The sequence below is a fragment of the Lithobates pipiens genome, unplaced genomic scaffold (genome assembly GCF_037356315.1).
Source record: "Lithobates pipiens isolate NorthernLeopardFrog02 unplaced genomic scaffold, aLitPip1_a1.2 Scaffold_13, whole genome shotgun sequence".
NCBI classification, from domain to species: Eukaryota; Metazoa; Chordata; class Amphibia; order Anura; family Ranidae; genus Lithobates; species Lithobates pipiens.
In genome coordinates, this window is record NW_027507718.1 from 82,290,579 (window position 1) to 82,306,106 (window position 15,528).

The window sequence follows — 15,528 nt, forward strand, 5'->3', positions numbered from 1 at the left end:
ATGTGCATATGCTGGAAAAGAACATGCTGATAGGATGAGGGAGCAGATTAACTCAGGTGTGATCTTGTCGTCAGTCTCCTTCTGCTCATTCACTAACCACTCAGCAGTGCGGTGTCAGCATTGTATTCTAGAGAAGGTGGAGCCATCTGTTTGGCTGTGCTGTGTGACGTGCTGTGTAAACCTACTGAATACTGAATGGGCACAAATACAAATTGGAAGGTAAAGGTAAAACGGTTCCCATAAATGTATGTTAATGGGTTATTTTAGTGGTGGCTCATCCATTAGGGGCGCAGGGGCACCTCTCCGCTAATCCATGCACCCGGCCCCTAATCTACATGCAAGGCACAGGATGCATGGATTGTAATGTTTTTTTTTTTTTTTTAAGCAAGTCTGAGGCTCTAATTGGCTTCAAAAAAGGGTGGTCTTGGGGCGCAGAGCCCATCCACTTATGATTATTATTCACTAATGTCTTCCTGCCTCTCTACCCGAACAATCAGGAAGCGGGTCCCAGTATTAGGAGGAGAAGCAACGCTTGTTCGGCTGGGAGGAGAAGCAATGGCCCAGCTCTTTCCTCAGCAAGCTGGAGCGAGGAGAAGCATTAGTAAGGCCACTGATCACCGTCATCCATTTTCACGTGAGGGGGGGACCCGATCGCTGCCGCCCGGGGGGAGGGGGGGTAGGTTTATTTGCCCCCTAAATATTGAGCCCCAGCCGCCACTGGGTATTTTGCTGTTTGGAGTTCAGTTTAAAAAGGTTAGTTGAAAAAAAAAAAAAAAAACTGCCTATGTAGATATAGAGCCTCTGTTAATAAAAACAAACTATGTAACTGTAGCAGGCATGTTGTAATGCAATTTCTCCTTTTGGCCACAAGCTGGAGGCAGAGAGATGCTGACTTGTCCTTCCAGAAAAATCAGAGACACACACTCAGAGCACACTGAGAAAAAGGGGAGTTTCAGGAAGTGCTGAGGTAAATGAGCACTACAGAGAGACCTCCATGTTCCTGATTGGGTGAAGGGCAGAACCAATGACAGGAGGAAGAGAGAAAAGCCTGGGAAAGGAGACATGTGAGGAGAGTAAGAGAAAAAAAATGTGAGAGGGATTTTTGGAGCGGGGAGAGAGACACACTGACACCAGAGAGTGTGTGACCTATTAAAAAGGAGGGGGAGCTGTCTGAGGAGAGCAGGCTGAGGTACCAGCATCAGGCTAAAGGAGAGAGAGATGCACACTGACACCAGAGAGTCTGTGACCTATTATAAAGGAGGGGGAGCTGTCTGAGGAGAGCGGGCTGAGGTACTAGCATCAGGCCAAAGGAGAGAGAGATGCACACTGACACCAGAGAGTCTGTGACCTATTATAGAGAGAGGAAGCCAAGCCTTTCCAGAGACTGCCGGGAGAGAGGGTGTGGTGAGGTGACCAGACTGTGTGTGGTGGAACTCCACCAGAGAAAGAGAGAGAGAGATACCTTTTTCCTGTGAGAGCGCTGCAAGAAGATAAAGGGAAGCCAGGATCGGTGTTACTCACACGTTCCACCACCGTTAAGCTCAGGAACCCTGATCAGTGACCAAAGCAACACGCCCCACGACCCACGCCATTTCAGGGATCACAATATCCATCCAGATATCAGGTCGGCTGCTGCCTCTTCACCTTGCAAGTTTTGCTACCAGTCAACCTGATTGGCCCTCAGAAGGGGATCCAGTGCCTTACAACATCGCTAGGAGCATCAGAAGCCTGAACCAGCACCTGGGATTATTGTTGTGTCATTGCACAGAGGATTGTTGAGAGAGTGCAAACCCAACATCCTTCTTGACACCATACTGACACTCCATGCAGACACCAATTTCCCATTTTAGTGTCACGGGATGCTTGTTTGGAGCTGCCATCTCTAGTAGTTTGCCCTTTTAAACCTCTACCTAACGGAACATTTTAAAGGATTACTGCTTCATGCAAGCTTGTTTAAACCTACTCTTTTAAAACAAGGGCCCCACTCTTTGCTAGCAGAATACACTAGTATTCTTTACCTCAGGACCTGCAACATTACAGAACTGTGCTTACTGTTTAACCCTTTTTTTTCTCAAAGGGGGTGTTTACGACCCAGAAGGAGCTGAGAAGTTGACAAGTCTTCTCTCCTCCCTCTCAGCGCCTGTGTTAGGGGCATATAGATTACTGCCCTTTTCTAAATTTACAGTTGCTAAGTATTGAAGGTTGTCTTTTTCTAATGTATTAATTATTTTCAGAAAGGTTTAGACAGTGTTGTAAGCTTCCATATGCTTTAAACCGTGATAATATATTCAATTTTTTGATAATCCACAGCCAGGATAACAGTATTTTCCACATGTGTCTTTAAATATATTTGCAGCAATTTAATTTAACCAGGTGTGCCAGAGGGGCTGAGGTAATTCTTGAGGTTGAGGTAAAGATTAGAGAACCCAAATTTACCAAGCAGCTCCTTCAGGGGTGGTGCTACATAACCTTAACCAAAGTTGAATATTGGCCTTGCTATAGGCACAGGTCATTTATGTACCTACTGAAACCTAGCTGGAAAACTCCTAGGACATTGCTAAGGATGTTGTTAGGAGATGCCTAGTTTTTACTGTTCACCATCACAGAAGTGAGCTCTCAAAAAGCTGAGCTCAGAGCTAATGCATTAGGGTAGAGAAAGCGCATATGAGGGGGCTGGAATCAGGGAAGGAACATACTTCTGTGATGGTGAAGGCGAACACTAACAGCTGGGCCTCTCTTAGTAAATAATTTCCTAGGGGTTTTTCAGTCAGGCTTCATGAGAAACATACAGTAAATGGCCTACACCTGTAGAAAGGGTATAATTCAAATTGGATCAAAGCCACACAGTTTGTTTTATTTACAGATATCCTCTGTATAGGCTGTTTTTGATAAAGAAAAAAAAAAAAAAAACATGCCTTTAAGGAATTTCCCATGGAGGCTGGGCCAGGTACATGTTACATAATCAGAAAACCTACAATCTGGCTTTTGGAAAAAAAAAAAAACCTTGGGAATGCTATTTTATATTAAATTACATAAAGAATAAATGATCATAATGATGTGACATAGCTTTCCATACCATCTCGTTGTACATAACACTATAGGTTATAAATAAACTGTTTATGTACCTCTGCACTTCCAGCATACTGCTACGCCAGGTGTTGGCCTATTTTTCCTAAAGCACTCTATCATGTAGCAAGGCTTGTGTACTTACCATGAAGGAAAGGGGACAGGAGTGGATGTTAGCATGATGGACACAGCAGTTTTCTCCATTCGCGTCTTTCCAGTTGGCCGGACACTCTTGTTCCTCACAGAACCTTTTAGCAGACTCAGCATCTCTTCAGTATGCACATAAAGAAATCATACACATGATCACCTCATTATACTGTGCACTTCTACCATTATTTCATTCATTCTACATTTCTGCATATAAAAATACAGGAAATCTTTCATTGGAAACAAAACAAAGCCCCCTGAGATTTATTTTTACTTGCATCGACATTATTTTAATCAAGAGTGGGTTACTAATAAAAGTTATATCGATACAAAATTATATTCTGAATCACGCCTGAGGAAGAAAGCCAATGTTCTTACATTTCCACTCTACTGAGTCGCCAATAAATGGTATTATTTTAACTGTTCCTTTATTGTTTTAACATTTTTTTTCCAGAACATTATTTTATAACTTTTGATTTATAAGTTAATGTTCTCTCTGATGCTGAAGGGGACCTTTTAGTAATTTTATAAATCTGTATGACTAGATCCCTGACGTGTCAAATTATACAACAGTATTATTTTTCAAAAAAGCTCCAGCTTCGTTCATTAAAAACAGTCCTTGGACTTTCGGAAAATGACTGCCTAGACTGAGATGGTACTATCAATCTGCTGCAGACAGGAAGAAACATTTTCTCAGTCCCCACCCCCACCCCAACCACTTTAGTAATCGTACTGCAATACTGTAACTTTGTAACAAGGTGAAAAGCTGTAGGTGGGATTGATCTGTGTCTGCCAAGGACTGCAAAGGATCCAGGATTTACATGACTGTGCCATCTATCAGCCTGTAAACAGGTTCCCTTTTGAGGTCTTATAGTGTTGATTTTATTTAGTATTTCTGTGATATTAAAGTCTTCTTTAGTTTTTTTTGTTTTTGTTTAAAACATGTTATACTTACCTGCTCTGTGTAATGGTTTTGCGCAGAGCAGCCCAGATCCTCCTCTTCCGTGGTCCCTCGCTGGTGCTCCTAGTCCCTACCTCCTGCCGAGTGCCCCCACAGCAAGCAGCTTCAGAGCTGCTGCTCTGTGTGTCCATTCAGATACAGAGCCACGGCTCCGCCCTGATCCCTCTCTCTCCCCATTGGCTCACAGACTTTGACAGCAGCAAGAGCCAATGGTGCCCACTGCTGTGTCTCAGTCAATGAGGAGGGAGAGTCCCAGATAGTCGAGACCCTGGTGCAACATCGCTGGATCACGATGGGGCTTAGGTAAGTATTAGGGGGGCTGAGGGGTGGGCTGCTGCACACAGAAGGTTTTTTATCATAATGCATAACTGCCCAATTTCAGTATATTTTGTCATATATTATTTGCACTACTTAGTTAAGGCTTCCCAGCAGAAGTGATGCTGCCTGAAAAGCCAGGGTTAACTCTGCTAGGCAGAATTTCCCGGGCTTTTCTGCAGAGCCCTGCCCCCTGCTGGGGAAACATGTAACATGAGATCTGCTTGTGCAAGAGAGGGAGCTCCAGCATAGGGACATAGAGGCAGGAGTGCTGCACCATGTGAAGCTGTACTGAGCAAGTGGCACCCTTTTTTGGGGATATCGGATATGGTCTCTGATGAAGGAGATTTTTTTTATCTGGCCTAAGTTATGATAAACTAGATCTGTGTATGGAAGGATCTTTGAGAGACTGTGTCACAATAACCTTATAATTTGCAAGAAAAATGTCTTAAAGTTACCAAATGCCTGGTCTGAAGTTCCTACAAAGATGTGCATGTATAGCACATGTGCAAGTGTATTCAATGAACAGGGCTTGTACTAAAAGGGGAGAAGAGAAATGGCCACCACCAATGGTTAATTGTGCAGGGGAGCTGGTGAGGGATGCAGCCATATCGCTGTTAACCAGTGGGGTGGTGCGGAACATTATAGCAGGCAGCCAGCTGGATGTAGTGCTTTGACATGGTAGACGGTAACCTGGTAGCACAGCAGGGAAAAGAAACAGTAAAAAGCAGCACATAATACACATATTACACATGGTTAGGCACACAATTAACCCCTTTTTCCTGGATATACACACGTCAGCACACAATGGGTTAATGTCTCATCTGGCACCCACAGGACCTCCTCTTACTAGCTAAATAAAACACAGCCCCTCCCTCACTAAGGTGTTTTTTTTTTTGTTTGTTCATACTCCAGGCCACCTGAGGATTGCAGTTGGTAAGTTCTTTGGTTGCTACAAGGATATCCCCACTACCGCACCGCCGCTCATGGAGTTGGAAGACCCAGAATGTTGGGGCGTAAACTCTCCTGAAACTGGGTTTCCCTTGTGCTGGGGAACGGGCAATGGTGCTTAGATTGCACAAATATTCTACAGGTGTGGTATCAGTAAGCTCTGCAATGTCACCATTGGCCTCTTCCTTGCGTTTTTTTGCTGTCTTGTATAGGCATCATGTTGCTCTCCTGGCTTTGTTTTCAGTCTGAGAGCCACGAGTGATGATTTCACAGAGGGCAGGGAGACGGGCGGCATGGGTTAGTGACCGCCAGTCACCAAGCAGCAACTAAACAGTCTTAAGGCCAGCTGAGGAACTGATTTCTCTCCATCTCTCTGCAGTCCGGCCAGTTTTCTACCGTGAGGTAAAGACTTGTTTCTGTTTGCTACCCTGCTGTGCTGTGTTCCCAGGAGTTAGACAGTCTGACTGGTTTTTGTCTCAGATTCTGTGTCTCCTGTCTGCTTTTGGAAGGCTACCTGACCTCACCTGCTGCTGCTTCTGAAATAAGTAGATGAAAGCACATGGGTCTTAAAGTGACAAGGTACCTGTTTTTTCTTGGTGTAATAATGTTTTTTTCTATTTTAGATATGAGCTCAATACACCTGTCAGTGGCACAGAAGAACTCGCAAAGGTACGAGGGGGCGGCGTGGGACATATTTTAAAAATAGTGCCCAAGAAATGCTCAAGGAATGCAAAGTATAGTGTTTAGCATTATTTTAGGAGCAGAAGCCCTAAACGCAAACACTCCAGAAAACATAAGTCATCCCCTCACCAGGACCATATGCATTCCTCACATTCCCGCACAGGGTGGTTTTCATGTTCCTCAAGCAGCTTACATGACAATGGCTCACATGCGTTTAAATCAGCACATTAGAAAATGCTTTGCCTTGCCCAGCCCTGCATGCATATTAGCCATTAAATGGCATGGATTGCCTCAAATGCCAATGAATAACGAAGCAGATGCCCACATTTCAAAGCCTAGAGGTTGTAGCGGAAAGTATGCAACAGATATCCATGCCACAGGCAAGACGCAGGCCCAACCATCACAAACGCACACAGATGTTTCCAAATGTGAAAAAGGAAGGACTTCTTTTCCCATAATGACAGATTTAAAAGCTCATTGATGAAGAATGGGAGAAATGTGATAAGAAGACAAATTTACAGTAAAAGGTCTCCGAGCTTTATGCAATGAAGCTGACTGATGCATGTTTAAGCAACGCACTTCCAGGCGTGTATGGGGCCTGCCAGCGTCTGGTGCGCAAATGTGTTTGCCTTTCAATACCTTTAGGGATTCTACGAGTTGAAAAGTGTTTTTATTTGAGTCAAAAATGCATGAACAATGTTTACCATGGATTCCAATGGCCTACATCACACCAGCGTAATGTGTTCCAATACAGTTAACTAAGACCCCTTTCACACCAGGGTGTTTTGCAGGTGCTATAGCGTTAGAAATAGCGCCTGCAATCCGCCCTAAAAAAGCTGCATCATTGTTTGTAGTGTGAAAGCCCGAGGGCTTTCACACTATAGCGGTGCGGTACGCTAGCAGGACGTCAGGGAAAAGTCCTGCCAGCAGCTTCTTTGGAGTGGTGAAGGAGCGGTGAAATCGATGGGGCAGCGCTGTGATACCGCATTAGCAGCGTTTTGCCGGCAGTTTTAACCCTTTCTCGGCCACTAGCGGGGGTAAAAGCACCCCACTAGCGGCCAAAAATGCGCCACAAATCCGCCACTAAAAATAGCAGCGTTTTACCGCCCATGCTATGGGCGGTGTGGTGGGAAAGGGATCTAAAGGAGAACATGTTTTTTCTCCATGGAACGCATCTGTAACATGGCAAAACGCATTGAAAAAGCACCTAAAAAATGTGCATGCGGCAAGAACTCTTCAACTCAGAAATTCTGGTGAATGTGCCTGCAGACTTTCAGAAAATCTATACTGTGGCAGTTTTTTTTTTAACTGTTGACTAACAACAGCGTTAACTGTGATGTTAAAGCATTATGAAATTAATTCAAGTGGAACCTGCTAAAGTGGACAATCTTTTAATTTCACCGTCAGGTTCTTTTTTTTTTTTGTCATTGTAGTTTTTTTGTATTATTTCAATAAACAACAGAAATAACATTGGTACATCACAAAGTGTCTAACATGGTATTAATGAGGTACATAAGCAATCACAGCTTAGAAACATAAAACCAAAAACAGAAATGTTTTTTATCCTTACATACTACCCATAAAGATCAAGCAGGTACATAAGGGCAAAGGCACAGGTTACAAGGTGTACAAAGGTGAGCAGCATCTCACAATGAAGGGATCTACCCTGTTTCCCCTAAAATAAGACCTAGCCCGATTGTCGGTGTTGGCTGCAATATAAGCCCAACCACCCAAATAAGCCCTACCCTGTTTCCTCAAAAATAAGCCCTACCCTGAAAAGAAGACCTACAAGGACTTTAACTAGGGCTTATTTGGGGGGTAGGGCTTTTATTGCAGCTATCACCGACAATCACACTAGGTCTTATTTTAGGGAAAACAGGGTACCTATGGGTAGCAAAAGGGGGGAAGAAGAGGGTGCTATTAGAAAAATATATTTCAATCCTCAGAATGTACTCAGTTGACACAGTCAACGTATTTGGATTGGTCCCAGGGTTCCCAAATATTATTAAACCGAGAGATTGTGTCATGTACCGTAGCTGTAAGATTCCATTCTTATGACTTCTGCTACAAGTTGTAGGAATTGTGAATGGGAAGGAGGAGTGTTGGATAGCCAGCATAATGGTATAGCTCTTTTAGCAGCTAGGAGTATATAGGATATCAATCTTTTAGTTGGTTTAGAGATGCCCGAAAAAGGAAGCCCAAGTAAATAATGACCAGGATCTAAGGGGAGTCACCGTCAGGTTCTTGAGTCATCTTCTATTGGTTTACCAGGGTGATTAGATTGGCATGCATGGAGTAGGCCTTTCTGCTCAGGAACAGGTGCAAGCTCCTTCGACCAGAGGGGTGGCAGCCTTTGGGACAGTTATGCCAGGATTTCAGTGGAAGATATATGTGAGAAAGCTAGCTTTTCACTTGACTTTACAGGCATGCAGTCAGTTTATATAATAAAAAATAAAACACCCAATGGTCAAATGCCACCAAAAGAAAGCTCTATTTATTTCTGTGAAAAAAAAATATATATACCGTAAATATAATTTGGGTACAGTGTTGAATGTCTGTGCAATTGTTAAATAGCACAGTTCCGAATAGCAAAAAATGGCCTGGTCATGAAGGGGTAAAATCTTCCAGTGCTAAAGTGGTTAAATACTGGTACTCAGTGTACTACTTTTACTAGCCCTGTTTGAAACAACAAGTCTGAATATATGAAGCTTAACAACATATAGATAAATGGTGGCTGCCCTTTCTTTTGAACTTTCTTTTAGAATATAAAGTTTTTCATTTACAAAAGTTTTATTTGACAGCTGGAACATACAAATATAATGCAATAGATGAAGTTTAAATCTAGTACAATGTGGCATATAAATGAAATATGGATGGTACAATACACAAATGAAATAGATTTGGTGTTACCGTTGAAGGATTTGCGAATATAACGTTTTTTAAAAGGGTGAGTGTGGTTAGACCACAATTTAGGGTGACCAGAAAGTATAGAGATGATTGATTATAGAGTTGAATTACACAAATGTTTTCCTTACAGTCATACAAAAATCGCTGTGGATGGTAAGCTGAAAAGGAACGCTGAGTTAGAACGCTGGGTTTTTATTGTTAACTTAGTTAAACACCCAGCACTCCTTAAACACTATGTGGCCCATTTAATACAAAATTGTATAGCCATTTGTCCAGCGAGTTTGCATGTACATTTGTTCTGTTAATTTGGCAAAAAATTAATGTTCTTTAGTCTACTTGTCTCCTTAATAAATGTTATTTTATTATGAGCAGTAAAAAAACTAGAGCATTAGGGTCACTGGATGGAGCTGACGAGCATAGGACAGACATACTTCATACAATGTAACAATTTTAGAGAAACTCGAGGGCTTCCACATTACTAGAGTGTGGCTTCCACATAGATTTCAAAATATATGCTACTAATATGTCTGCTTTTAACACTTGGGGGGCATTTATAAATCCTGTTACAAAGCAATGTTAAAGGGGAGCATTGAGATACATCATAAGACAGATTTATTACAATGTTGCACTCTCAAAATCCTTCTTTTTGCTGCTTTAAGGCCCGAGTCACAGCAACCTTTGTGGGACAAATGTGCCAAAGTAACACCTGCCTCTTTTTTTTTTTTTGCAGTAAGCTTAATGCATTTTTGCGTGACCGCTACCCGTGTTTGGGATGCCATTGAGAAATCATGGCCCTACAGGTGAGTTTTGGTAAGTCTTTCATGCATTTTCAGGAACGCGAAAAAAAATGCATGTTTCTGCACAGCTACGTTGGTATAAATGGACCCCAAATCACTTGTGATTGAATGAAATTTTATCCTAACCAATTAATTGTCTTGTTTGGAGTGGAAGTCTGTCTTGGCTTCTGTAATAAATCTGTGTTAGGAACTTTGCAAACTGTCACACTTGGCTACGCAAGAAAACAGACACACTGGTCTGTAATTCTGTAAACCAGATGCAGCCTAATTTGCTATTTGAATTTGTGTCATTAATTTGTTTGATTAATGTCCCCCTATGTATTAAAAGTAGGAGGTGTTAGTAGCATACATTTGCAAATCTGTGTTAAAACCACACTGCCTTGTGAAGGCCTCCATCATTTCTCAGTAGTAGAGATGGGCCAAATGAACCCCTGTTCAGTTTGCGCCAGAACTCGCGAACTTTGCAAAAATTTGGAGTCAAATAACGAACCCCATTAAAGTCTATGGGACCCAAACTGGAAAAAGTGCCAATTTTGAGGGCATAGATGCAAGTTTTAAGAGCATACAAAGCATATGGGGGTCCGGCTACTGCCCTGGGGGACATGTATCAATGAAAAATAAGTTTGTAAAAAACGTCTATTTCAAATGAGCAGTGATTTGCTGATGCTTAAAGTGAAATAATAAAAATGAAAAATCCCTTTAACCACTTGCTTACTGGGCACTTAAACCCCCCTCAGTCCCAGAGCAATTTTCAGCTTTCATCGCTGATGCACTTTGAATGACAATTGCGCGGTCATACAACACTGTACCCAAATGAAATTTTTATCATTTTTTTCCCACAAATAGAGCTTTCTTTTGGTGGTATTTAGTTACAGCTCGGAGTTTTATTTTTTGCTAAACAAACAAAAAAAGATGCAAAAAAAAAAAAAAAAATCATGTTTTAATAGTTTGTTATAAAATTTTGCAAACGGGTCATTTTTCTCCTTCATTGAAGTGCGCTGATTAGGCGGCACTGATGGGCTGCATTGGTGGGCACTGATGGGCTGCATTGGTGGGCACTGATGGGCTGCATTGGTGGGCACTGATAGGCTGCACTGGTGGGCACTGATAGGCATAGTTAAGGCGGCACTAATAGGCACAGATAAGGCGGCACTGATGGGCACAGATAAGGCGGCACTGATGGGCAAAGATGGGCACAGATAAGATGGCATGGATGGGTGGCACGGATAAGTGGCACGGATGGGTGGCACGGATGGGCACTGATAGGTACCACTGATAGATGGGACTGATGGGCACTGATAGGTGGCACTGATAGGTGGCTCTGATAGGTGGCACTGCTGGGCACTGATGGGCGGCACTGCTGGGCACTGATGGGCGGCACTGGGTCGCAGCACCTTTGAGGCAGATTGTGGGCACTGTGGGTGGCACTGTTGGTGGCACTGCTGGATGGCACTGTGGGTGGCATTGTGGGTGGCACTGTAGGTGGCACTGTGGGCACTATGAGCACTGATGGGGGGCACTGATGGGGGCACTTACTTTTATTCAGGATGGCACGGCGGTGGGCAGGTGGGCACTGGCAGGGGGCAGGTGGTCAGCTGTATTGCTGGCCGTGATCGGGACTGATGTCCCGATCACGGCCGCCGGTGATCGGCTTTTTTTTTCTCTCCTCGCGCTGTCAGCGCGAGGAGGAATAATAGCCGATTACCGGCTCCGTTCTATCACATGATCAGCTGTCATTGGCTGACAGCTGATCACGTGATAAGGGGTCGGGATCGACCCCTTGCACGGATCGGTGATCAGGCGAGTCTCACGGACTCGCCGATCACAGAGCGCGCCGCGCGCGCCCCTCAGGGGGCGCGCAGGCCGCTCGTATCCGGGACGACGTCAATAGACGTAGTCCCGGAAATGTAGGTCCGCGCTAATGCCGTCATTTGGCAATAGCGCGGATCTGTAGTGGTTAAATATAGTGCTTGGGAGGTCCTCTAATGCCCCATACACACTATCAGATTTCCTGATGATTTTTTCCTTCAGGTTTACCAAAACCATGTATTGCAAGGGACTGCCTGATTGCATACACATTGAAACTCCTAAGGTTTGACCTCATATTACCGTATATACTCGAGTATAAGCCGAGATTTTCAGCCTCTTTTTTGAGGCTGAAAGTGCCCCCCTCGGCTTATACTCGAGTCATCGCTGTCTGCCTGCTCGATCAGCGTGTCGAGCAGACAGACAGCGGCCATTCTATAATTCAAAAGCCGCGCCTCCGGCTCCGCCTTCGCCTGTGATAGGCGGAACACTGAATTTCCCAGCAGCCTGTGTTCCGCCTATCACGGACATCGTCTCATCCTCGTACTACGGACGAGGATGAGACGATGTCCGTGATAGGCGGAACACAGGCTGCTGGGAAATTGTGTTCCGCCTATCACAGACAGGGAGGCGCGGCATTTGAACAGGGGAATGGGCGCCGACGAAGAGCGGTGATCCTGGGACGGGACCGGACGGAGGCTCGGCTCGGGACGGGACGGGACCGGACGGAGTCTCGGGACGGGACGGGACCGGACGGAGGCTCGGGACGGGACCGGACGGAGGCTCGGGACGGGACCGGACGGAGGCTCGGGACGGGACGGGACCGGACGGAGGCTCGGGACGGGACCGGACGGAGGCTCGGGACCGGACGGAGGCTCGGGACACAGGTAGGCTGGACACACAAGGCCACACACACACACACACACACACACACACACACACACACACACACACACACACACGGATGGACACACACACACACAGGGATGGATGGATGGATGGACACACACACAGGGATGGATGGATGGATGGACACACACACACACAGGGATGGATGGATGGATGGACACACACACAGGGATGGATGGATGGATGGACACACACACACACACAGGGATGGATGGACACACACACACACAGGGATGGATGGATGGATGGACACACACACACAGGGATGGACAGGCATATCTCACCCTCGGCTTATACACGAGTCAATAGGTTTCCCAGTTTTTGGGGGTAAATTGGGGGCCTCGGCTTATACTCGGGTCGGCCTATACTCGAGTATATACGGTATATGGTTTTGGTAAATCTGAAAGGAAAAACTCAGCAGAAAAACTGATAGTGTGTATGGGGCTTTAGTCTGCCTGTAAAGTGGCGTATCTGTACGGTGTACAGGATCTACTACAGCAAAAAAATAACATTTATAAAGGCCAAAAGACATTTTCCCTGCAAGCTTTCTTTATTTTATAAACAATGGCTTGGGGAGCCAGTCTGTATGATGAGGCCACAATTTAGTGCAATTTATTTGTAACATTTTTGGATAAATTCTGGTGTCTTTTTCGACTTTGGATAGAAGTAACAGGGGGTGGTGCCTTCACACCGTAACACTATAAACCTGGCCTTGCTGTCAAAAATTTAAATGATATGCACCTGTCAAACAGGTGTGGGAAGGTCCTTGGGTGTTAACCTCCGTGGCGGTATGATTATTTCAGATTTTTGGTGCTGGAAGCAGTACAATTATTTTGCATGGAAATTTGGCATTTTATATTGTAGGCCTGTAATTCTTAGGAATAACTCATTTAATTCTGTCCAGACTAGAGCCTAGGAGACATCCTGGTTATGATAAAGTTTGAAAAATGAATCATAAATTATAATATAATAAATAACTATAAATAATTATAACAAATAATAATATAATAATAATAAAAATTATTCAATAATGCAATCAAATCAAAAACACTGAAATGTGCTCAGTTGCAGAATTGTCGCTGTCATTAGATTTAGTGTTTGATGACAAATTTCCCAACAAATCACAATTCTGCAAGTGATTCTAAAACCACGTTTGACATAAAGGGACACTTTTTGGTTGCTATGGACAATCTCCAAATTCCAGGAAGAAAAAACAGTATTTATAATATAAATGTGCATGCAGGGCACTGGACAGACCACTAGGGACAAAGGGGATGTGTATTTTTTTTATACAATACTGCAATCTGTAAGATTACAGTGTACTGTATATGTACTGTGTTTTTACTTTTTTGAATTTGGCACCGTTTTCCATCCCTGTGCATTGCAACGCTCGCAGGAAATGGAGCCTGGTGGAATTCGGCACTGTATGAATTGAGCAAGGAGACAGCTTGCACCCACAGCAGGGAAACATCACAGGATCCAGGGGACAAGGTTAGTAACTTTCCCTGTATCCTGCGATGCGATCCAGAGTCTGGCTTGGGGTTACCGCTAATGGTACTGAAATTCCACCCGAGCCAGACTTGGGAATACCACCAGGGAGGTTAATTGTGCCCATAAAACCTATACCAAAATGTTTCTTCACAATAAAATCAACACCCACAGAGCTAGGCAGCCTTGACAGTCTTGCACAGATTCCACATTCCAAAATCAGCAACATTGGCATCAGGGACTTGATAGCTGCTGCTTATCCAGCAGAAAACCATGCCTCAGGCCTGGTTCACACCTATGCATTTTTTAGTAAGTTTTCCAGTTGGCAGAAACACACTACAGTCCATGTAATATTGTTTCCCATGAGCCATGTTCATATCTGTGCATTTTATGGAAAGGGCCAGGGACTTTTTTCTGTTTTTTGGTTCCAAAGATTTCAATGGATCAAAAATATGTGTAAAAAATGTGAAAAATGCAACGTGCACCTGGAATATGCAAACTGCAACCTGCATAGGTGTGAATCAGGCCTTAAGGTTTGACGTACATCTTCCTCTGATTCAATGCTTCCAGAACTGCCATAATTCTTCTCCTCCACCTCTTGTGTGTTCTGTGGCATCGCTAGAATGGTGTCTGCATAAAGCGGTCCTTGAGAGGAAAGGAAGTCCTCCTCCTACTCCCGCTGTTCTGCTGCGAGTGCCCTGTCCATAATGCCACACAGAGTCTGCTCCAGCATGAACACAACAGGAATTGTGTCACTGATGCATGCATTGTCATAGCTCACCATCCTTGTCGCCTCCTAAAATGGTGACAGTACAGTGCATGCATCCTTTATTAGAGCCATTGGTGGGGGGGGGGGATAAAAAGCCACGCTGGCCTGAGCCTGTCTTTGTACTATTTTTATACAGGTACTCATTGATGGCTCTCTGCTGCATGTACATCCGCTGAAGCATTGCCAAAGTTGAGTTCTACCTGGTAGGCATTTCACAAATCGGGCAGTTTACAAGCAGATGAAATTCCCGCTGAATTTTAGCCAACCGAACATTGGCTATATATGACCGCCTGAAATGGCTACAGACTCTTCTGGCCTGCTTTAGCAGATCTTCCAACCCTGGATACCAGCTTAAGAAATGCTACAGCACCAAATTGAGGACATGTGCCAGGCATGGTACATGTCTCAACTTTCCCTGTTTAAGGGCGAACGGGAGGTTAGAGTCATTATCATACACCACCATTCCTGGCCCCAGCTGGCACGGCGTGAACTACCTCTGTGCCTGCCCCTGCAGAGCTGAAAGAATCTCGGCTCCTGTCCCCTAGACAGACCAGCTGAAGCACTGCAAGGCATCTTTAAGCTTGAATAATTGAATAGCCCCTTGAACGCTTAGGGGGTACTGGTGGTTTACAGGACAATTCAGCAGAGGAGGACATGGAGGAGGAGGAAGAGGAGGGGGTGGGGCTAACAAAACTCGCATCATCACCACCAGCTGAATGGAGACATGGCAG

The 15,528-nt window shown here is 44.4% G+C and overlaps 1 protein-coding gene across 1 annotated transcript in view; it reads right to left on the bottom strand.

The window, feature by feature from the left end:
• LOC143975852 (atrial natriuretic peptide receptor 1-like) overlaps positions 1-15,528 on the bottom strand; it is a 294,297-nt gene that overhangs the window by 252,071 nt on the left and 26,698 nt on the right. Inside the window, exon 4 of the mRNA XM_077478411.1 lies at positions 3,212-3,335. Coding sequence (XP_077334537.1) covers positions 3,212-3,335 — 124 coding nt within the window. The remainder of the gene's footprint in view (positions 1-3,211; positions 3,336-15,528) is intronic.